Source organism: Canis aureus, chromosome 8 (genome assembly GCF_053574225.1).
Source record: "Canis aureus isolate CA01 chromosome 8, VMU_Caureus_v.1.0, whole genome shotgun sequence".
Lineage (NCBI taxonomy): Eukaryota > Metazoa > Chordata > Mammalia > Carnivora > Canidae > Canis > Canis aureus.
The window spans coordinates 38,485,350-38,509,596 of record NC_135618.1 but is presented as its reverse complement, the minus strand read 5'-3'; the positions used below and the strand labels follow the sequence as shown (position 1 = coordinate 38,509,596).

Genomic DNA, 24,247 nt, shown 5'->3' with positions numbered 1-24,247 from the left:
CCCACACCCCCCCCCCGCATCCTTGGGTCTGACACACACTGGGCGCTAAATACGTTATGGTGGCCGGCGGCAGGCAGGCGGTGTCCCCCACAAGGTTCGGGAAGGAGTGATTTCCAGGTTGCGGAGATGTCGGAGCTCGCCAGCAGACATCTCAGAATTCCGCTGGGAATTCTTGGCCTCTCCCACGTCAGCTAACACCGCCCCCCCCAACCCCCAGTGCGGGGACCGCGGGGCGGCGACCTCACCCCCAGAAGCCCGCTGCCAGGGGCGCGACCCTAGGGCGGCTCCGGCCGGGTGTTTGCCTCCAGCAGCACATTCACCCGTGTCAGACCTCGGGCTCCCGGGCCGGGACGGGCACGGTCTTGTGACATCGTGATACCAGACCTGCCTTTCCCGCGGACCTAAGCCGCGGCAGCCCGGGCCGGCGCAGGGGCGGGGGCGGGGGCAGGGGCAGGGGCAGGGGCCGGGGCCCGGCCGCGCACTCCGAGACCCCGGGCGCGGCCGCGGGCGGGCAGGGCGGGCAGGGGCCCCCGGCGGCCCACGCACCTCCTCGGCCTGCTTGCGCAGCGCCTTCTCCCGCTCGTACTGGGTGAGCAGCTGCTCGTTGTCCTCGCGCAGCAGCTCCAGCTCCACCTCGTGCTCCTGGTTCTCGCTGAGCACCGAGTCCAGGTTCTCCAGCACGTTGACGACAAGCGGCATGAGCTCCTTGACCACCTCCTCGTCGTAGCAGTGGATGAGGCGCTCGAACTCGCGGTAGATGGAGCCGGCCAGGCCCGACACGCGCTCCGACATCACCGAGCCGGAGCAGTAGTCGTCCTGGTACACCACCACGCCGCCGCCCTCGTCCATCTGGATCTCCATCATCGCGGCCACCGCCGCCGCCAGCGCGGCCCTCTGTCCCGCCCCGGCCGCCCGCCGTCTGCAGGCCGCGGCCCGTCGCCTCCCCGCCGCCGCCGCCGCCGCCGCTGGGGCCTCGGGGCTCAGGCGCCGCCGCCGCGGATGCTGCTGGGGATGCGGATGCTGCCGCTGCCGCTGCCGCTGCCGCCGCTGCCGCTGCCGCCGGCGAGACTGCGCCCGTCAGTCACCGGCCGGAAGTCCTGCCGCCGGAAGTCCCGCCCGAGCCCCGCGCCGCCGCGCCGCTAGGGGTCGCGGGGCCCGTGACGTAAGGCAGGCGGCCCCCGGGACGTAAGCCCGGCGGAGCCCCGCCGGGGGCACTTCCGGTCCGGCGGGACCGCGCTCGGCTCGCGGGCGGCCCACACCGTGTGCGGGTTCCCGCAGCCCCCACGGCACCGGCCCCGCGCAGTGACCTGCGTGTGCGCCGGGATCCCGGGGGCGCGGTCCGCACGCCGTAGGGCTGCAGCGGGCCTCCCGACGTCAGCGCCGCGGCCACACACTCATACCGCCCACTGCCGGCCCCCCCACCCGGGTCGCCCCTCTTGTCCCCAGGTCCAGTTGCTGCAGTCCTGCGCGTCGCGGTGCTTCTCCAGGTCCCGGTTCACTGCTGTGCCACCGCCCCCCCCCCCCCCGGGGGCGTCCTTCTCAGCGGTTGCACTTTAGATTTGTGTGTCCTTGATCCTAGTCTTCGCCTTGATGGGCTCCTCTTTCCTCCACTTGCAGCCACTTCTATGAAATCGCATTAGTAAGCTTCGTTTTGAAGTACCCTAATCCCGTCCTGCAGCCTCTGCGGCCCGATTGTGCCGCCTGTTGTGTCGGTTGACTCTTGCCCGATTGCCGCGCCTTCCCTTCTGAACTAGGATCCTCTGGAACTCGGTGCGGACACTCCGAAGCCCGGATTTAGACTTGCCCCTAGGGACGTGCATTTTCTTTCACTGGCATCTGGGGGAACACACAACCCACAACCTACACTTCAGCTGGCGGAGGAGGGGGGGGGCACATAGGTAATGCTAATTCTAATCTAAATAAAAACGCAAACCTGCCATAGCTTAAAGCCAACAGAAACGTCCTAACCCTGGCTTTTACCTGAAGAAATGCTTCCCCGTCGGTGCATCCCAATCTGATTGCACCAGATCAACAAACTCTCCTGCAGATGGTGCCCTATATATATGATGATACACATGGACTCCTTGTAACCTAATTTGCTCTATGGGTGGATGCTCACCCACTCCACTAAGATAAACTAAGGTTTTCATGTCATCAGATTCAGATGATTGGATTTTGAAATGACTCCGCCATCCCAAGTTTCATGTCCAAAGAGCCTTAAAAACTACCAACCTCCTAGGAACGTTAGGAACATTGATAAACTGATCCATGAAAAGGACTTAGCACACCTCTAGCAAATAATAGGCATGCAACATAGAACTGTTACATTTATTCTCAAAACGATGAGCCAGGACAAACAAATATATTAAAATTTTCCTATTGAGCAGGAAAGCTTATGAGTGTTGCGGGCGGGGAATGCTGAAGACTTAGGCCTTAGGCCTTTCTTCAAAAACACGACCTCTTTGAAAAGTCCCTTAAGTGCTATCTGTAGTTGGGCAGTCCCCACTGTGAGAGGCCAGCTTTACCACCAACCTTATTGGGTTTTATTACTAACATAATTGGGCAAATTTACTGGAAATCGGCTAAAACAAAATGAAGTTTTAACAAGATGATATGCTGGATAATTCCTGGTGCTTACTGAAGGAGGCCGCTAGTGCATTTGTGCACCCAGGGAACCTAAGCTACAACTTGCTTTAAAGTAAAATTTACTTTCAGATTTGTTAGATAATGTGAGATTTTTTTTTTCCTCACTAAAAACCCCTAAAACGTGAGAACACAGGTTTTATTTTTTTTAATTTTTTTTTTTTTATGATAGTCACAGAGAGAGAGAGAGAGAGAGAGAGGGGCAGAGACACAGGCAGAGGGAGAAGCAGGCTCCATTCACCGGGAGCCCGACGTGGGATTCGATCCCGGGTCTCCAGGATCGCGCCCTGAGCCAAAGGCAGGCGCCAAACCGCTGCGCCACCCAGGGATCCCTGAGAACACAGGTTTTAAAAGTTCCACTTGAGCCTGGCTCCGTGGCGCAATGGATGACTGGGCTTCCGGCACTTGCTGTGAGCAGCACTGGGTGATGGATGGAAATGCTGAATCACTGTACTGTACACCTGGAACTAATCATACACTGTATGTTACCTAGAGTTTAAATAAAAACTTCAAAGTTCTACTGTAATTTGCTAGAGTCACCTAGTTCCCTGTAATGTCCTCCTCGATTCTTCCGAAGCTTAATTTTGATGGCATCTCATAGCTCACACATAAAACAGGAATATTTCATTCATGACCTCCAAGAATACTGATGAAGGAAGTGAGAAGAAATGAACTGGATAACGCAGGAGGAATATACAGCCTCACAAAGTTTGGAAAATAATAGAACAAGTTACACTGTGGAAAGAGCCAGTACATTTCTGGAGAAAGCACAGGACACAAAAGGGCAACCCTTCACGTTTGCTGTTTACTCCGTCACCGTAACATAGGTGGAGCTACCGTGTTCTTGGTCCTTCCAGACGTGGCCACTGCCTGGCGCTTGGAGACCGACGAGTTAATTCCCCAGGCCTGAGCTGGCCTGTGGCTGGACCAGCTGCTACAAACGCGCAGTGATGCCAGCGCCTAGCCCAGATCTTGGGACATGCTCTGCACTCAGACATGTTTGCAGATGAACAAATGAACACGGTGTCAGGTAGTGTATGTCAGGTTTTTATTTTTTTAGATAATATTTTTCATTCATTCATTCACTCACTCATTAAAGAGAGAGAGCAAGCAAGCGAGTGCCTGCTTGCAGGCCTCTACATGCCTGTGAGCAGAGGGAGAGAGAAAGTCCAGCAGACTCCCTGCTGACTGCGGAGCCCAACTCAGGGCCCCATGTCGTGACCCCAAGATTGTGACCTGAGCCAAAATAAATCAGAAGCTTAACTGAATGAGCCACCCAGGTGCCCCTGTCAGGGTTATTACTGATGTGCTATGGTGTTGGCCTGGGTCCAGGGGGTGTTTGTGCGCATCTCCAAGCACGTGGCCCAAGCTGGATCTCATCCACCCTAGATCCACGTAATATATACAGATGTTGTTTGCTTTTAGGCCACACGAAAATACCTAATGTGTAAGATGGAAAGATATTCAAGGCGTGCCTTCTTTATAGGACTTTAACCTACTGGCAGACCAAAAGCTCAGCACTCATCTGCTCTTACCAGGCTGGTTATGGAGTTTCAAAGTCCACTTGGAGGCAAGTTCAACACTTTCAGTTCTTTAGGAAAACAAATGGTGTAGGAGAACAAGGAATCCTTACCTTTAACTTACAGAAACCCAAAAGACGCTGGCATATCCCTGCTCATTCTACTCAAAGCTGTCTTTGGTTTCCAAATTTAAAAATTTTAAATCCATAATCTTTCAGAAGATTATTTTGGGCATCCTCTGGCTAAGTGGGGGGAAAAAAGGCAAAGCCCTTCACCACAGAAAAGCTGTAAGGCGAGGATAGGGCTCAGGCACCGGACAACAGGTGTTAAGGAAAGCACGCCTGGACATGCACACAAAGAACTGACCAGCAAAGACATCGAGGACATGATTGCTACGTTTAATTCAATGGTTATACCCAATCCTGTCTTGTAAAAACAAAACACCCCTATCAAAACTACATTGTGATGTGAGTACAGGTTTCTCGTTTTTGATACAGCTCTAGAAAAAAGTTGGCACCAAATGCACATTAAAAAACGTTTTAAGGCTTAATGAAAATACGGACCAAGGATTCCAAAATGCAGCTTAGAGGTTGAGAACAGGATGCTGAGTTAATGAACCTTCCAAATACAGGCAGTCCCCGGTGTATCGAGCATTTCCCAAATATAAATGGCCACGTCCATCGGGCTCACAGGAGTAGAAGTCCTCTCCTGCTTCTCTGTGACCAGGCTACCAGACACCTAAACCCACTTCTACAGCCCCAGGGAGGGAAGGGCGGGGAGAGCAGGAAGGGAGGGCACCCATCTGTACTGCACAGAGGCTCCTGCTCAGTTCCCCTGTGCCTCCATCCCTACTTCTGCTCCCCACTTCCACCCAAGATCCCTGCTATGGACAGAACGAGGGAGCTCTTCCTCTCACTGGGTGGAGAGCGAGTGCAGGGGTGAAGCCACGGGAACCAGCACTACGACCGCAGCGTTCTTGGCAATTCAGCCTGGTGTTCACATATCAGTCTCTTGAATGTTAAAAACCACAAGACAGTCATAAGCGGTAGTTCATTTTTACCATTAGGACATCGTGTTAAGCAAAAGTTAGTGTGTTTGGGCTTAAACCCTAACTACCATTAATGACTTTTTCTAATGGGGAAAAAAATGTTCTGAATTCCAAACTTTCCTATAAATGACCATTTGCAGGGTGCAGACAGGACTTGAGAGTCACATGGAATGAGTTTCTTGCCTCCCAAGTGAACCGGGCAGTGGAAAGGAGGAAAAGTCTTTGGTTGACAAAGCCACGTGCAGATCCCCCCAGCGTGCCAGGTGTGAAAGGTGGAGCTCGGCAGGCAGCTCCAGCAGGCACTTAAGTGACTAAGCCACTGTGGGTGTGATGAAACGCAGCGCTGTTGCTTTTCTAAATTTCTGTAATGATGCAGGTATTCTTAGTACCTGGCACTGGCTTTGTAGGCACTCATACCAAGAGGCACCCCCACCCAAAGCCTGTGCCCTTGGTCCAATGTGAGGTGTGAGGACAGAGACGGTAGCCCTGTAGGTGCTAACTGGGAGAACCTTCGCCTGAGGGAACCGAGGCAACAGGACCCTGGCCAGCCTGTTATCTCTGCCGGCAAGTATCAGGGAATAGGCCAGTTGGGACTTGGATGTCAAACTACTTTCTGGCCCCAGGTCTCCAGGTCTCTTCTGGAAACTGAGAGGTTCTGCAAAGCTTTAGAAAGAGCAGCTAAGCAAACTTTTTTCCTCCTGGTTGTACCTGAGCAACTGACTATTTCCTAGAAAGGTGCGAGAAACAAGGCAGAGTCAAGAGTCACTTAAGTAAAGTTGGTATTTTAGGAAAGCTCTTTAGATAATATTAAGGATTCAACCCTAAGAAGCATCGCTCCTTCCCACTGTCAACAGGAGTAAAGATGTATGGAGGACTTAGGTAACCCCACTGCCTGGATGCATGTGGGAGGTTCTGTAGCTGCAGGAGTCAGGGGGATCGCCAAAAGGAAGAGCCATGGCTGGAGAAGGGAGCTGCCCGCATCCCTGGAGCCAGGCACGGGCCTAGACTGGAGGCCGCCAAGGAAAAGAGGGAAGAATTCACGGCCAAATCAGCCTGGCGATGAATGGCCTGAATCCTATGTAAGGTCTGGCCAAGCTGGCAGATGGCAGAAACGGAGCACCTCAGAGGATCAGGGCACAAAATCTTTCCGTAAAGCATGAGACTGAGAATGACTTTTTGGTTTTTGTGGACAGCTGCCGAGGACCAGCAACCGAGGTGGCTCAGGAAGCGTGCAGAGCGACACATGGGGGCTGACCGCAAAGGAGGCAGCAGGGGCCCACGGCAGCCGGCCCGGGGACAGGGACGGTCCCGCGGTGAACGGGGTGAGGACCCGAGGGGCCAGCCAGAGACCCCTGGTCCCCACCAGCAGTATTTTGGCCTGTGCCTCACTCCTCCACCGCCAGCAACACACAGGCTGTTTTTTATTTTCTTGCCAAGACTTCAAGTTTAAACTCTGCTACCGTGTCGGTGATTCCTGGACCCCAGGCAACCAGTGGTGTGTTGGTGTGGCGAGACTGTGGGCAGCCCCACGTCCCTGGGCCTCAGCGCCGTTGGGTGCCACCTGCCCCCACGCCCCTCACACAGTCCCGTCACATCTGCAGTTACCAGTGAGTCCCATTTCATCCCCACCGAGAGGTCTCTTGGCAGTCTGCACGGTGAGGTCCTCCGCGGCTGTGATGGCAGCAGAGCCCGAGCGGCACCCCCAGATACACAGCAGACCCTCTCCCCACCGGGATCCTGTGGACTAAAAGAAACTATAGTATCTGAAATCCTATCTCTTCGGTTTCTCGACTGGCTACAGGGGAAGCAGCAGCCTCTCCTAGTAGAAGGAGATACTGGATTTGCCTCCAGGTGGGTTGAGGACTTTGTTGTGAGAACGAGGCCTTGGGCCCAGCCTGGGCTCGTGGCTGTCACCTGTGGGCATGGGCTGCTGGGCGCGGCCTCCTTCTCCAGGGCCTCCCTTCTCACCAGGCTCTTCTCTGGGTGACGTGCTCGTTGCAGCTGTGGGACAAAGTCACATGCCATGCCGTTACAGGCCACCCATGGACCAAACAGGCTGGCTGGCCGGTCACGATGGGAAAAGAGAGCACCCAGAAAGGCTACCATCTTGTTCCAAGAAGCCTTTGATTAGCAGAGATCGTTCCTGAAGTAGGCACAAACCTGGGCCTTCATACTATAATGTCCCGAATAAATTCCTGAGTAAGTTATTTCTTTACACTGCTTGGACCCCATTCCCCTTTCTTCGACATCAAGGATAAATAAACTTTCTCAAATTGAACACACAAAGAAGAGGGAGCTCACCTTATCTGGGGATCCAGCAAGGTGATTGATGCAAGGCTTGCTGACCCTCGCACTCGGACTTTCTAGATAAAGGAATGCCCCCTGCCCAGTGCGAGGTGGGGCTCCAAGGCAGCACCCCTGCCCTGGGTGGGCCTCATGGTCTCCCTTCTCACTTTGCGGCTCTCTTGCTCTGCCCCCCCCCCCCCCCGCCCCCCGCCGGCCCTGCTCTTCTGCATCAGTACAGCCTGGGCTGCACTTGCTCGGATTCATTAAAGGCTCCAGAGCCCTGCCCTTCACTACATGAGATCAGCTTCCAGAAGGGGAGCCCTGGCCATCGACCTAGGCTGACCCCCAATGCTTAGCGAGCGGCTGGAGGAGATCAGCTGGCAAATTTTCTACCTGAAATAACAGCCCATTTCCCTGGCCTTCTTCAAATACTAGGTATCCTCTTGGCAACACACATGACCTTGCTTCTTTTTGTCCGCAGGCCTGGAAGGGTCACGGAATATTCCCTCTCACCCTTGGGGCTGCACCAGCAACTCTCCCAGCACAGGAGCACCCTGAAGAAGGGACACAAAATAGCAGCTCACCTGTAGGGGCCGATTTGGGGTCTTCTCCTTCACACAAGAGCACGTGGTCCTGCAATAAGGCAAAGCCTAGGTCAGCACATGATTCAGACATTTTACCCTCATTCAAATGGATAAGGACAATCAGGGCACAAAGGGGTTTATTTTTAAATTTTAAACATGTTTTTTTTTTTTACTGTGGAGAATTTTCACCATGAGCAAAGTGGAGGAAGCAGTGCCATGAACACCCTGTAGCCTGCAGCAGCAGCAGCTGACTCACCGCCATCAGACCTCAGCCACACACGTCCAACCAGGGTCCCTCCACCCTTTGGGAGATTATTTTTTAAAGCAAATCCCAGATATTTCAATCACCCACAAATATTCCAAGTAAATGGCTTTTAAAACTGTCCTTTAGGGACGCCTGGGTGGCTCAGCGGTTGAGCGTCTGCCTTCAGCCCAGGGCGTGATCCTGGAGTCTCGGGATCGAGTCCCACATCGGGCTCCCTGCATGGAGCCTGCTTCTCCCTCTGCCTGTGTCTCTGCCTCTCTCTCTTTCTCTGTATCTCTCATGAATAAATAAATAAAATATTAAAAAAATAAAATAAAAAAATAAAACTGTCCTTTAGGGGCACCTGGGTGGATCACACGGCTAAGTGCCTGACTCTCGATTTCAGCTCAGGTCATGATCTCCAGGTCGTGTGTGGGATTGAGCCCCACATCCCACTCCCTGCTGAGTGGGGAGCCTGCTTCTTCCTCTCCCTCTGCACCTCCCTGTGCGCATGCATGTACTGTTTCTCTCAAATAAATAAGTAAATAAAATCTTTAGGAAAAAAAAAAAGTTCTTTAAAAAAAAACCCATAACCGTAATAGCACCTTCACAACTGTGAAACTAAATGACACCTTAAGAGCCTAACACCTGGTCAAATTATCAAACAGAACTGTGTTTTCACGGTTCATCCATGAACCAGGTGCATCTTTATTCCTCCTCATGGCCGGTAACATCCCATTATATGTGTGTAGCATATTGTTTATTCATTCACCTATTGGTGGACACTGGTTGCTTCTGCCTTTTGGCTACTGTGAATAATGCTATTAAAACAGGTGTAGGGGGATCCCTGGGTGGCGCAGCGGTTTGGCGCCTGCCTTTGGCCCAGGGCGCGATCCTGGAGACCCGGGATTGAATCCCACGTCGGGCTCCCGGTGCATGGAGCCTGCTTCTGTCTCTGCCTCTCTCTCTCTCTCTGTCTCTATGAATAAATAAATAAAATATTTAAAAAAAAAAAAAAAAAAAAAACAAAAAAAAAAAAACAGGTGTAGGGGATCCCCGGGTGGCTCAGCGGTTTAGCACCTGCCTTCAGCCCAGGGCGTGATCCTGGAGTCCCGGGATCAAGTCCCACATCGGGCTCCCTGCATGGAGCCTGCTTCTCCCTCTGCCTGTGTCTCTGCCTCTCTGTGTCTCTCGTGAATAAATAAATAAAATCTTTAAAACAAAACAAAACAGGTATACAAGTTACCTGTTTGAATGACTGTCTTCAACATTTTGGGCCGTACACTTAAGAGTGAAGTGACAGGATCATATGGTAAGTTCTGGGTCACCTACTTCGGACACTGTCCACTGTCTCCCTCTGGGGGTGCACCACTTTGCACTCCCAACAGCAATGTCAGCTCAACTTTACTGGTTGTTTTGTGCAAAGAGGAATCTCATTGTGGTTTTGACTTGCATTTCCCCCAAACATCTAAGAATGCTGAGCATCTTCTCCTATGTTTATTGACCGTTTGTATGTCTTTGGGGAAATGTCCATTCGAGTCCTTTCTTCATTTTTGAATCTGGCTGTCATTTTGTTGCTAAGCTTTGTGAATTCCTTACATGTTTTGGAGAATAAGCCTTTATCAGTAATAGCATTAGTTTTTTTTGTTTTGTTTTGTTTTTTTATTCATGAGAACATACAGAGAGAGAGGCAGAGACACAGACAGAGGGAGAAGCAGGCTCTCTGTGGGGAGCCCAATGCAGGACTCAATCCCAGGACCCCGGGATCACATCCTTAGCCAAAGGCAGATACTCAACCAGTGAGCCACCCAGGCACCCCAGATGATAGGATTTTTAAGTATTCTCTTCCATTCTGTGGGCTATCTTTTCACTTTTTTTTTTTTTTTGTCTTTTCACTCTTGATACTATCTTTTGATGCACTTAAGTTTTGAAAATGTTTTTGTTAGAGATTTTTTTAGTCATCTGTATACCCACCGTGGGGCTCAAACTCACAACCCTAAGATCAAGAGTCTCATGTTCCACCACCTGAGCTAGCCAGGCAACCCCAAAGTTTTAAATTTCAACGAAGTACACTTTATTTATTTAAATTTTGTTGCCTATGTCCTGGTGTCAACCACTGCCAAAACCACTTCAAGACTGTGAAGAATCAGGGTGCCTGGCTGGTTCTGCGGGTGGAGCGTGTCAACTCTTGATCTCAAGGGTCGTGAGTTTGAGCCCCACATTGGGCATAGAGATTACTTAAAATCTTAAAAAAAAAAAAAAAAAAAAACCAAAAAAACAAAACAAAACAAAAATCAGAAAAAGATTGTAAAGATTTGTCCATTTCTTCTAAGAATCTTAGGAGGCCTTAAATTACATCTTTGATCTATTTGTATTGACTTCTATATACTGTGTTAACTGAGGGTCCACCTTTACTCTCCAGCATGTGCAGATGCAGTTGTCCCGGAGCCACTGGTATAAGAGACGAGGAGGTCCTTCCCCCATAAAGTGATCCAGGCCCCCTTGTGGAAGTACTAACTGCACAAAGGTGTGCAGGTTTATTTGCTGGCTCTTCATTCTACTCCGGGGGACTGGAGGTCTGCCCTTAGGCCAGCACTACACTGTCTGGACTGAAACTCTGTAGTGATTCTGAGACTGGGAAGTGAGAAGCCTCCAAATCTGTTCTTCATTGTCATGCTGTCTGGCTAATATTCAGGGTCCCCTGAGATTCCCTATAAATTTTAGGATAGGTCTTTCCATTTTTTTTTTTTTTCAAGAAAAATACAATCAAACCAAACTAAACCAAATGGTTGGGACTTTGGTAGGGACTGTATTCTTTTTTCCCTTGGGCGTGGGGTGTAGAGAATCTCAAGCAGACTCCCTGCTGAGCGTAGACCCTGATGCAGGGCTCCATCTCACAACCCTGAGATCATGAACTGAGCCAAACTGAAGACTTGGACACTTAACTGAGCCACCCAGGCGCTGATAGGAAATCTATTCAAAAATCCCTTTTTAATCATCAGGATTACTGAATGCCCTCTAGTGATTGCTATGACAAGTCCTCTATTTTGCATTACTCTGAGTCCCAGTGACATCAATTAATATGAGGTATGGTCTGATTTGGGCTTGATTTTTCAATGACAAAAAAATTTTTTTAAGATTTTATTTATTTATTAACGAGAGACACAGAGAGAGGGAGGCAGAGACACAGGCAGAGGGAGAAGCAGGCTCCACGCAGGGAGCCCGATGTGGGACGCAATCCTGGGACTTGAGGATCACGCCCTGGACCGAAGGCAGGCGCTCAACCACTGAGCCACCCCAGCGTCCCTTTCAACAAGAATTTAAAGGTGGTCTACAATGTTTCATAAGGAGGTTATTTTTGGTTGTCCCTTGTTTTGTGATGTTAACCGATACTGAGATACAAGATTTCATTAAAGTCAGCAAAATGATTATACGTGAACTGTTACTCCTTCTTCATTTCTGGCTGAAAGGAAAGTTGCTTCAGCAGTAGCCCCCCTGGGGCGTAGCTCATGTAGAGACACTGGCTGGTGCCACACTCTGTCTCCTGCCATTCTCCAACCAAATTAGACTTTTTTTTTTTTAGGATTTTATTCATTCATTCATGAGAGACACAGAGAGAGAGGCAGAGACACAGGCAGAGGGAGAAGCAGGCTCCGTGCAGGAAGCCCGACGCAGGACGTGATCCCGTGATCATGCCCTGGGCCAAAGGCAGGCGCTAAACCGCTGAGCCACTTAGGTACCCCAAATTAGACTTTAAAAAATATTATTATAAACCCAAGAAATCTAAATACCAGCTGAATTTTAATCCAATGCAGTTATTGTACTCAGTGATGACCACTAAAAGCAGTGAAATTTTCGAATAGCCTCAGTGCCCTGGGGCAGAGTGGAGCAGCAGCCCACGGGCAGGGGGCGCATTTCTCCGTGGACTCAGGGGGGCTGTGGAACCACCACAAAGACCGCACTCAGCAAAATCTGCGCTGGCCACTCAGCCTCTTCCTGGTAACACCCACACCTACCTGTGAGCCTTTTCAAAGAGTCATTAGCTCAATTTTTGTTTCTCTTACTTTCACAATTGCTACCTGAATGTAGCCAATACCTTGGGTTTGTTTGGGTGTGCCAACGGTGAGGTGGCAGCCACGGGGGACCCAAAAATGTCACTGGTCTTCCCACCAGGTGGGTTCAGACGCTGTCGAGTCTGCACAGGTGTGGATTCGTCAAAGATACCACTTCCTTTCCCCCCTGCAGAAACAATTACACACAGTGAGCAACCCACAACAGCCACCTGGCACCACCCTCCACCTTCACTACTTCAGGGACCTGCCGTCATGGGACACCCAGTGCCAGTCCCCAGCTGAGGCCAACAAGGAGGGGGTGATGACGTTGGTGAGGGTTCCTAAAGACCTATGTCTTTATCAGGGGCCTGCTGGGACCTTCATTCCTGGGCTGGGCCCTAGAGGCAAGACGGTAAGATGGCATAGAACAGCATTTCCCATTTAGACTTCCTTAACCTTGAACTTGTGCTGTCCTGTTAAAGACTCGTCTTCATTAAACCCATGAAAAATTCTTTATGTTCAAAGCAAACAACTATTCCATTTTTAGGTCAGATAGATAGAACTGAATTTAACAACACGCCATACTCAAGGCAGACCTGTAATCTGGAAAATAACACCATTAGTCATTCTTCTGACCTCATTCTGGCCGGAACTCCCAGTGACAAATAGATATGTCAGCAAATTATGGACACTTAACATCCTACATGCAGCTCTAGGTGATGCGATGAGTCGTAACGAAAACATGCTTCTGACAAGTAACTTCTCATGAGCTGATGATTCTGGCCAGACATCAAGGTCCACGCCCGGACTCCTCTGTTAGGCAGAAAGACGGCTGCCGCACACCACGAGCTGGCCGCGTCTCTGCTTGGCAAATGCCAGTGCCTTTCCCCAGAGAGCTGTGTTACTGGAGGTGGGCCGCCACTCGTGGCCCTGGGACACCGAGGACTCACAATCTCAGAAGCGGAAAGAAAGGTGTGTTGCGCTAAGGGGCGGGCCGACCACACAACTTCCTTGGCCTCTCTGTGCCCCCAGATGCTCAACTGTCAAACGGGCAAAACAGAAGGACGAGCTTCACTGGTCCCTTCAATGGCTCACAGCAGCTCAGGCATCAGGTGCCTAGAACACTGCCAGGGACATAAATGCTCAATAGACGTTCACTCTACTTTCCTCGTAGTGATAAGGGAACTCTCCAGGACAGATACACCGCTCGGTGAAAAGAGGCACGAAACCATCTACACAGGGTGCGAAGTTTTGATGTACATTGAGGGGTCACCATCCACCCCCACCTCGGTCCCAGAATGCGGCTCCCTATATGGGCCGTGAGCACAGGACAAGGGACTGATGGGCTGTGGGACTCAACACTGCTTAGCATGTCCTTTCTCAGAGCTTTCATCTTTACTTACTCTTTTCAAGAACCCACATGGAAAGCAGTCACTTCCTGGCTATAATCGCCCAGGCCACTAACAAACACAACGTGCATGACTAGACCCTGTGGGCTCCCCGGGGAAGGACTCGAGCTCTTGCTGGCTGTCACACCCATCGTAAGGGTGCCTGCAGCTGGAGTGGCCCCGGGGATGCAGTTTCCTGGGGACGTGGAGGAGTGCAAGCCCAGTGAAGACCGGAACAGAGCGCAGGAAGCAGCACTTTTGGGGGTGGAGAACAGGCCAAGAATGTGTGAGGCTGCCTGTGCCCGAGATGCACGCACGCCCTGTCATGTTGATGCCCACAAGCCGCCCGCCGCCCCGGGGGCTGCAGACGCCCACACTGCATGGTGCTGGGCTGCCAGGTGAAGCCCCTGTGCAGTCCCTTGCTGACTCTGAGCCTAGACACGTGGCCCAAACCTCCTGGCTTCATCTATCAACCCTAAGGAGGCCACAAGGAGCAAGAGTACTGACCCAGGGCCACTGGTGAGATAAGCAAGTTAATCCATGTCAAGCAGGCAGAGGGTGCTGGGCACAATGAGCCCTCAATGATGCTGCAGGGCTGCCATCAGCAAAAATGTCTCCACCACAAACTGGGGAAAGCATTCCATCCATACTGTGCTGTTTCCGGTTGTACAACAAAGGCTTAATTCTTTTAAAAATGCTCATTCAGGGCAGCCAGGGTTGCTCAGTGGTTGAGCATCTGCCTTCAGCCCAGGGCGTGATCCTGGAGACCAGGGATCGAGTCCCGCATCAGGCTCCCTGCATGGAGCCTGTGTGTCTCTGCCTCTTTCTTTTTGTGTCTCTCATGAATAAAGAAAGAAAACCTTAAAAAAAAAAAAAAAAAAAACTCATTCAGTGTTTTGAAAAATGAAACATAAAAGTAACTCAATTTAAAGTTTTTGGCTAAAAAAATTTAAAAAAATAAAGTTTTTGGCTAAAGACACTGCTCATCAAAAAACGGTCTTTAAATTCTGAAACATAACAAATGTTTCTAAGATATAATAATCACAAATAACAACATCCAGGTAACTACCACCTGGAAGGTACAGAGCAAGACTGGCTTCCAGAACCTTGGGTGTCCTTCCTCACACCCCAGGTCACCAAACACCTGCATTTCCTGGAGACCGTAAACTTTTTTACTGGGTGTATATCCAACTCTGAACAACGGAGCTCTATTTCTGCACTTTATAAAACGGAATCACCCTGTATGTCTATTAGTCAGCATTTTACCAGAAAGATGAACTCAGCTTTGAAGAAGGAAAAGGTGCTTGATTTCAGCCATAAAGATAAATTCAAGATTTGCTTTTTAAAGAGATTTATTGGGGATCCCTGAGCCCTGGGTGGCTCAGTGGTTTAGCACCTGCCTTTGGCCCAGGGCGTGATCCTGGTGTCCTGGGATCAAGTCCCGCATCGGGCTCCCTGCATGGAACCTGCTTCTCCCTCTGCTTGTGTCTTTGCCTCTCTCTGTGTCTCTCATGAATGAATAAATAAAATCTTAAAAAAAAAAAAAAAAAAACAGATTTATTTACATCAGAGTGTGAGCGCATGCATGTAACTGGGAGAGGCACAGGGAGAGAATCTCAAGCAGACTCCATGCTGAATGCAGAACCCAATGTGGGGCTCGATCCATGACCCCGAGATCATGATCTGAGCTGAAATCAAGGTCAGACACCTAACTGACAGATCCACTCAGGTGCCCGTAAGATAGGCTTTTTTCAGAACCAAAATGCAAGATAGACACCCTGCTGGCAAAGCAGTGAGCACTGGGCCCTCTTACGACCAGTCAGAGTGTCCACCAACATTTTAAGCTAATCCAGCAATTCCATTTTGAAACACTTTTCCCAACTCATTCTTCAGGTCTAAGTTAAGAGCGTGAGCTCTGGAGTCAGGCAAGCTGGGATCCAAGGGCTGACTGTGCCACACCTGGGTGTGAGCTCTGGGGATGGCAGTGAATCTCCCTGGGGCCCCACCCACCTCCTCCGAGTGCAGACGGGAGCCAACGAATATATGGAAAGCAGTGAGCACAGCCCCTGGCAAATACCAAACTGTCCCCACATCTCAACCACCAGTTAGAATAGGGAGTACACTGTGGGGTAGACGTGAGCCAGGAACCAGCAGGGCCCACCCGTGAAGGGTAAAGAACCACTGCGCATGACAATCCTTGGCTAATGCCCATCACACCCTCTGTCCTGGACACATTTCTCAACCAGGCCCTCTCAGCGGAGGGTAGGAGTCAGGTCAGCTGCAGGGGGAGCACACTGGAAGTTGCCCCTTTCAGCCATCCCTTGAGAATCCGTCCCAGCTGCAGGGGGAGCACACTGGAAGTTGCCCCTTTCAGCTGTCCCTTGAGAATCTGTCCCAGATGGTCTTCTTTTCTTTTTCTTTTCTTTTCTTTTCTTTTCTTTTCTTTTCTTTTCTTTTCTTTTCTTTTCTTTTCTTTCCTTTCTTTCCTTCCTTCCTTCTCTCCTTCCTTCCTTCCTTCCTTTCCTTCCTTCCTTCAAGATTTTATTTATTTATTCATGAGACACACAGAGAGAGACAGAGACATAGGCAGAGGGAGAAGTAGGACCCCCACAAGGAGCCAAAAGCGGGACTCAATGCTGGACCCAGGGTCACACCCTGAGCCAACTGCTGAGCCACCCAGATGTCCCATCACAGATCGTTTTCAAAGAGCACTTGGCAGGACAGAAAACAGACCCCAAACAATAGCGCCAGGAGAAGCAGGAACCGAGTTCTGGCGGTCGTCACCACATCTTGTGACCACGCGCTACATAGAAGCACGCTCTCTCTCTCTCTCTGGTCATGAGAGGCCCAGACTGTCCGCTGGGGAACCACAGGAGGCTGGGGGTCTGCAAAGTGGCACCACCCCCAAACTGCCATACATTCCAGGGACCTGGACACCCCAGGGGCAGCTCCAGACACCCTGTTGAGCCAGCAGCCCGTTACAGGTACGCGGGCTAACGGACTGTGCCTCTTCTGCTATCGGTGATACGAAAGATGTGCAGGGCTGACCACTCCAGCCCCACACCTGTACGCTAGAAACCATGAGAGTATTACTTTTAAGAACCACCTGTTGCAGGGCAGCCCTGGTGGCGCAGCGGTTTAGCACCGCCTGCAGCCCAGGGCATGATCCTGGAGGCCTGGGATCGAGTCCCACGTCGGGCTCCCTGCATGGAGCCCGCTTCTCCCTCTGCCTGTGTCTCTCTCTCTCTCTGAATGAATGAATGAATAAATAAATAAATAAATAAATCTTAAAAAAAAAAAAAAAAAAAGAACCACCTGTTGCTTCTACTATATCCACAACTTTAATCCTCCACCCCCACCCTCTCTGTCAAAAAACAACCAAACGCAAAACTAGCTTTTGAATCTAATGCTTTTGTCCTGAGTTGGTCAAAGAATATTTGCACCCAGAACTACAGCAAGGTAGGTAAGGAGCAGTCCTAGCTTTGGTGATGATGGGTTTATTATCTGCCTGGAATACTGACTCCTGCGTCTGGCCTCTCAAAATCTTTAAGGATGGACAAACCTAGGTTTCCCTCTGGGATAGATAAAGGAGAGAGCTCCTTAGGTAACTATCATCATTTGGTCACTCAACTGGATAGTCTATCAGCCAAAAAAAGATTTTTTTAAGACTGTTTCCCATTGTGACTACTGGAAGTGGGATCAGCATTAAAGAACTATACGGACTGAGTTATCCTTTTTAGAGTTTCAATCCCATGGACTATTTGATTCAAAATACTCTAAGAAAAAAAAAATTTAATTTATTTATTTATTCATGAAAGACACAGAGAGAGAGGCAGAGACACAGGCAGAGGGAGAAGCAGGCTCCATGCAGGGAGCCTGATGCGGGACTTGATCCTGGGTCTCCAGGATCACACCCTGGGCTGAAGGCAGGAGCCAAACCGCTGAGCCACCCAGGTGTCTCATGAAAAATGTTTATATGCACAACTTACACAAAGTTTGTGGAATCGCAAAGTGCCTGTGGGAAACTTGGGAGAGCCTCCCTGGTAGACACCAGAATCCCATCATCTGTCTCTGTTTCCTTAGTGCCTGGACTCAGCCAGGATCTGCCGACATAGGAAGTCATTCAAGAATGACTGAGCTGGGGGCGCCTTGGTGGCTCTTGATTTCTGCTCAAGTCATGATCTCAGGGTCGCGAGATCAAGCCCCACGTTGGCCTCTATGCTCAGCATGGAGTCTGCTTGAGATTCTCTAAGACAAATAAAACTTAGGAAAAAAAAAAAACAAAAAACAAGAATGACCAAGCCACCTTCAAGACAACAAGTAAAAGTCAGAACAAGACCATCCTTACATTCTAGAACTCTGACAGCAAGGGATAACCTATGCCAGAAAATATGTGAAAGGGGTCAACGCAAAGAAATAAAAAATGTCATCAAAAGAGCAGCATAAAACAGAACAAGCAGAGGTGAAAGGATGGAGGATTCAGGGAGGCCCATACCTGGGGGATTGGTCCTCTTAGGGATGTTCTGAGGTTCTTCAGTTGGTCCAAAAATATTAGATGCCATCCTATTGGGCCTGCTTGAAGGAGCAGCTTCTTCTGGACTTCCAAAAAGATTGCTGGCCTCTCCTCCTGGGGGCTTCATGGCCCTGGGAGCACAGAGCAAGTGTGAGACACAGAGGGCTGATGAGGCTATCACCCGCCAGGCGGTCCGGCGCAACTACGCAGGGAACGTGTGCCTTCTCATGTCCACACCACGATTATTTAGCACTGGCAGGACTGTCTACAGCCAGCCACACAGCAAGCAAACTTCTCCACTGTCCTGAAAGTTCTCTTTGTCAACTGGGGTTAAGCCAAAACCCCTCTAGAAACATATATGCTTGGAAATTATTCCTGTGACCTCCTGCTATGTAAAATTAGTTTCCCTAAAACAATGTGGCAAACTGACCCACATTTACTAACTTTAATGCTGATTTTAATTAGTACACGAGTGTTTAATACTACAAACACACTCAGGCGCCTGGCCGGCTCAGTCGGTGGAGCGTGTGACTCTCCATCTCAGGATCGTGGGTTTGAGCCCCATGGTGGTTGTAGATAGGAGTTAAAAAATAGATTTAAAAAATTAAGACAATACCATAAACACATTCAGAACATCTGCTAAAAGCTTACTATCTGCGTCCACCCTTCCATGGGCCTTACACAGCAACCCTCTAGGGGAGCCAGTATTTCCATGGATGACGAACCTGAGACAAAGAAGCATCACTAGAAACGTGATGTAGGAAGTAGCAGAACCAGAACACAAACCCAGGCAGTCTGGCTCCAGAGCTCAGACTACACCCTCCGGCTTCTCCTAAAGGCCTCTTGAGAAAACAAGGGTCAGGACTGATGTGCAGAATCCACACAGGGAGAGCCATCTCCCGTCCTCGAGTCCCCTGACAACAGCAATCACAAAGGTCAGAGGGCACACCTGCTGGCACTTTTTTTTTTTTTTTTTTAGGATTTTATTTATTCTTAGAGACAGAGAGAGAGAGAGAGGCAGAGACACAGGCAGAGGGAGAAGCAGGCATCATACAGAGAGCCTGACGGACTCGATCCAGGGTCTTCAGGATCACGCCCTGGGATGCAGGCGGCGCTAAACCGCTGCGCCACCGGGGCTGCCCTAGCACCACTCTTCACACCGACACATGTGCAGCAGGTGCCATGTGCACCCCAAGACCTCTCAGGCAGCCACAGCAGCACCTACCCCAAATCTTGACTGGGGGAGATCGCCATGCACCCCTTGGAGGTCCACAGGAAACACTTTGCAAGTGGAAGACCAGGACCCTAAGTCACTTTTTTTTTTTCTGAGTCACTTTTTATTGCCATAACCGAAGAATTAGTTTGTCACAGAGCTTGCCCCGACACCCCAGGGCTTCAGACTACACCAGCACAGCAATCACAGGCCGGGGCCCCATGCATCTTTTCAGAATACCCACAGAGATCTTTAAAATTTTTCAACTGGTCCTTCCTGGGGCCTCAGCAACAGGGCTGGCTGGGACTGCAGACACGGAGACGGACTTCCAGATGCAGAGCTCCACATCACGTGAAAGCCACGACACCGCACAAACGCTGCCCACGACTGTTCACAAGAAGAACAGGGCATCTGAAATGTTTCCAGTTTCCTCAAAACAACCAGAAAGGGAGTCGATCATTCGTTGTAATTTAAGGCGAAGGGGGTTGTCAGGCTCTCTGGCTGCAAACCAGGCCTGCAGAAGCACCTCTCCGCACTAGAGAGGGCAGACAGTGTGCCAGCCTAGCCCGGGCTCACCAACCACGAAGTCAGCTCAGGTTGGCAGGCTTCCCACACGGTGCCGGGTCCCTGGCTGCCGACTCAGCACTTAGTAGTTCCTCGATAATTTGACGAAGGAAAAAAGTCACCTCAGTTTGAGAAAAAGAATTAAAAAAAAAAAAAAAGGAAAAAAAAACCCCACTAACCACACTTAAATTCAGAAAGTATTAACAAGGGATCCCTGCGTGGCTCAGCGGTTGAGCATCTGCCTTCAGCCCACGGCGTGACCCCAGGGGTACCAGGATCGAGTACCACGTCGGGCTCCCTGCATGGAGCCTGCTTCTCCCTCTGCCTGTGTCTCTGCCTCTCTCTGTGTGGTCTCATGAATAAATAAATAAAATCTTAAAAACAAAAAAGTTATTAACAAGACCTCAGGTCACACATTTTGTTAGTGGCCACGGTAAGGCCAGCTGTCTTCTGCAACCATTTATAAATCACTGGTCACAGTGACAGTCTCCAGATTTGTGGCTGGCTACAGCAGGTCCGACACGCTTGGGACTCCACAGCCATCTCTTTGGAAAGGGGGGTGGGGATGTGTAATCTTCAGAACTGAACTGAATTTAACATCAAACCTCCTGCTGATTTAAAAATCCCTATTTTACACTTATTTGAAACATGGCTCTTTTAACCTTCCAGGTCCTGTTCCAATATGACACTGACTTGTCCTGACTCAGAGCTCTTTAGGACTCATTCTGCATCCCTGCCATCTCCCGGTCCCCTCTGCCCTGCACCCTGGCTTCACTCTCAGCACAGGCCCTAAGCACCCATTGCTGTAAGCCTGCATCTGACCCTGTGCACAGAAATATGGGTGAGAGCAAGTCCTGTGCCTGGAGCGGGGGTGGGGGGGGGGTGGGCTGGGCCCTCTAGTGCTCCTATCAGTGATGCCACGGAGCGCTGAGTCTTACTGGAATTCCAGAGAACTCTGTGGAGGAGACACGGCCCAGTTTGTGGTCTCTGTGTGGGAAGGGTATCCTGAGGCAAAGGATGCAAACCAGGGTTATTGGAAATGACCAAATGTTAATTTGGAGTGGTGGAAATACAATGTTTATTACATTATTCTGTGTACTTTTCTGAATTTTACTTTATTTTTAAAGATTTGAGAGAGCGTGCACGTGCACATATACACACAGGGGTTGAGAGAGAAGCAGACTCCCCCACGGAGCAGGGAGCCTAATGCAGGGCTGGATCCCAGGACCCCGGGATCATGATCTGCGCTGAAGGCAGACGCTCAACCACTGAGCCACCTGGAATCCCTGAACTTTACTATATTTTACTTTGAAAACAAAGGAAGAAAAGTGGCAGCGAAGAAAGCTGTAGCAGATGGACCGCTGTGCATAATGGCCAAGCTACCTGGAAACGGACAGCGACACTTTCATCACAAATACAACGGGGTGGGTGCTAGGGTCTCCTGGCCTGTAGCAGTCATGCAAATCGCAGCGACTGCCCCAACAGGGTCTCAAATATGGGGACTAAGAGTCAGAGTTTTTTTTTTTTTTTTTTAGATTTTATTTATTCACGAGAGACACACACACACAGAGAAGCAGAGACCCAGGCAGAGGGAGAAGCAGGCTCCATGCAGGGAACCCGATGCAGGACTCGATCCCGGGACCCCAGGATCACGCCCTGGACTGAAGGTGGTGCTAAACCGCTGGGCCACCCCGGCCCCCCAAAGAGGTTATTTTGATAGAAACAGAACCCACAATGGCTCAGTGTGGGCTTCACCAGGCTCCCGCTCAAGGGCGGTTACCACCAGGACACTGATTACAGGGAGGAGACGGGGGTACTAGTGAGCTCAGAACTTACAATGCTCTGAGCATTGGGGGGTTGCAGTTACATCCCCTTCTTCTCTACCCCTCAACATATGCTAATAAAGTCACAGAGTACACAAGAGGAGCCAGAAGCCTCATGACAAAGAAAAGCCACAGATACAGCTCAAGAGGACGATGGCACCAGCAGAGGCAGGGAAACAAAAGCCACTCTCACCTCTAGTTCCTGATCCTCCCTCCGAGAGCTGCTGCCTGTGTTTCAGAAAAGCTTTTGGGGACTGCTCAGACTTGGATAAATCCTTTACAGCTGAGGGATGACCTCAGACCAGGGATGGCTGAAGCATGATGCCTTTTGACAGTTCAAAGTCCCTTTAACACAAGATAACCCCTCAGCAAGAAAACAGAAGCTGCAGGGCCTTAAAAGCGGAAATCCTGGCCAGGCGATACTACAGCCACCCACCTGACTCCCTCCCTCAACAGCCAAATGTGATGTGAGGCCTTACAAGGCCTGTCCCGCGAACCAATTCCTTTAAGATGGCTGCTCAAACACAAACCGTCTGACGGATCCTAAGCAGAAGCTTCTAATTATGTTTACTCATCCAGCCCAGCAGAATGCTTTACTTCTTCAACCTCCTTTCTGTAATCCCCTCTCCAAAACCAGTCCCACAAAGCAGCGTGGGCTGTTACTTTAGAGCAAGGGCTCTGAAGCTCAGAGAGTCAACGTAACACCATCGTTAGGGCATTTATTCGTGAACTTCAGCGTTCTCTGGGCATCCGGTGCCAGGCCGTGTGGACAAACCGGATGAACCCAGAGGACAGGAGGGGGAGAGCGGGGCAGCGCCCCGCCCAGCTGGCGTGGGTGGTGTTCATCAGCGCTCACAGCACCAGCACCTGGATGCTTTCGGAGCGCTTGGCTTTGCATCTCCGGCCCTCATCAGTACACATCTGGACTCGTGTGACTGCTACTCATTGTTCCACGCTCTGATGACTAATTACTTAGGTGTGTTACTGAACGATGACCTAGCCCCTCCAGACTTACAGGAGTTGACTTACAACTGCAAGTCAAAGCAGTTCTTTCACTAATTAGCCACCCTACATGGTATTCACTCAACAGCTGTCACATACACAGTCTCTACTTTCAGGGCACGGCTAGGGGACAGAAGAGGATCACAGTAAAGAAAACTCACGGGGGGATCCCTGGGTGGCGCAGTGGTTTAGCGCCTGCCTTTGGCCCGGGGCGCGATCCTGGAGACCCGGGATCGAATCCCACATCGGGCTCCCGGTGCATGGAGCCTGCTTCTCCCTCTGCCTGTGTCTCTGCCTCTCTCTCTCTCTCTCTGTGTGACTATCATAAATAAATAAAAATTAAAAAGACAAAAAAAAAAAAAAAAAAAAAAAGGAAAACTCACGGGCACCTAAGCCCCTCCCGATCTACAGAGTAAGGTGGCTCCTCCAGGGCCAAGGCAGACCTTCTCTCGAGCTCTGGCAATTCTAATTTCCTCGGGCAACCCACGGGCCGGTAGAAGTTAAGCTTGTCCGGGGTGTTGGAACCCAGTCCCAGCCTACAACCGGATTTCTGCTTCTATTACTTGCAGTTGGCTTGATTCTCCATTAGCAGTGGAGGGAGAACACCGCCTGGTCCCCAAACTATAGGACCAGGGTAGGGCACCACCTGGCCTAAGGGGGCCCCTGGCTACAGGGGGACCGGGATTAGGGGCGGGGGCTTCGGCCCCAGGGGGACTGGGGTTAGGGGCGGGGGCTGTGGCCACAGGGGGACTGGGGTTAGGGGCGGGGGCTCCGGCCCCAGGAGGACAGGACTTAGGGGCGGGGGCTGTGGCCACAGGGGTACCGGCGTCAGTGGAGGGGGCTCTGGGGTCAGGGGTGGGGGCTGCGGCCCAGGGGACCGGGACCCCGAGAGAGCGCCCAGGACGGCGACCCCCACGCGCGCCAGCACAGGGTCCCGGAGGGCGCGGCCCGGCACACACCCGCATGGTCCCCGGCTCCGGGCAGAGGAGGGGCGCGCTGGACGCGGAAGGAGAGCGGGCCCGGGGAGCCGCGCGGAGTGCGCGCCTCGGCCCCCGGCCCCCCCCGCCCTCCACGGCTCTTCCCGGCGCCCCCGCCGCCCCCGCCCCGACCCCGCCGAGCGCCCGCCCCTCGCACCGGGACCCGGAGGCCGCGGCTGTGAGGTCACCGCCCCCGCAACCCCCGCCACGTACCTGGAGCCGGCCCGGCCGCCCTCGGTCTCCGGGCCCCGGAACATGTCGCCCGCAGCCCGGCGCCTCCTCGCCCGCCGCGCGGCCTTTCCCGCCCGGCCCCACGCCGCCCGAGGCCCGCCCGCCCGCGCCCACTGGACGCCGGCGACGCCAGTCACGCGGCCGCAGCCTATCGCGGCG

At 51.4% G+C, this 24,247-nt stretch overlaps 2 protein-coding genes across 18 annotated transcripts in view; both read right to left on the bottom strand.

Moving 5' to 3' along the window:
- MAPK8IP3 (mitogen-activated protein kinase 8 interacting protein 3) overlaps window positions 1-936 on the bottom strand; it is a 45,907-nt gene extending 44,971 nt beyond the window's left edge. For 13 of the 16 annotated variants that reach the window (XM_077906097.1, XM_077906100.1, XM_077906104.1 and 10 more), the window contains exon 1: window positions 547-935. In XM_077906097.1, coding sequence (XP_077762223.1) covers window positions 547-864 — 318 coding nt within the window. In that variant the 5' untranslated portion in view covers window positions 865-935. Of the gene's footprint in view, window positions 1-546 lie in introns of all 16 variants that reach the window. The other 3 variants (XM_077906108.1, XM_077906103.1, XM_077906106.1) reach the window with 1 other exon arrangement.
- A 1,362-nt stretch (window positions 937-2,298) lies between these two features.
- JPT2 (Jupiter microtubule associated homolog 2) lies at window positions 2,299-24,181 on the bottom strand. Of its 2 annotated transcripts, none has more exons than XM_077906117.1 (5): window positions 24,071-24,181; window positions 18,261-18,409; window positions 12,422-12,564; window positions 8,082-8,130; window positions 2,299-3,110 (listed from the first exon to the last, which is right to left on the bottom strand). In XM_077906117.1, the coding sequence occupies exons 1-5, from the start codon at window positions 24,112-24,114 to the stop codon at window positions 2,881-2,883; spliced, it is 615 nt and encodes a 204-aa protein (XP_077762243.1). In that variant the 5' UTR covers window positions 24,115-24,181; the 3' UTR covers window positions 2,299-2,880. The 2 variants fall into 2 exon arrangements, with proteins under 2 accessions (XP_077762243.1, XP_077762244.1); XM_077906118.1 differs by lacking the exon at window positions 2,299-3,110 and adding an exon at window positions 4,541-7,212.
- Window positions 24,182-24,247: the final 66 nt, after the last annotated feature.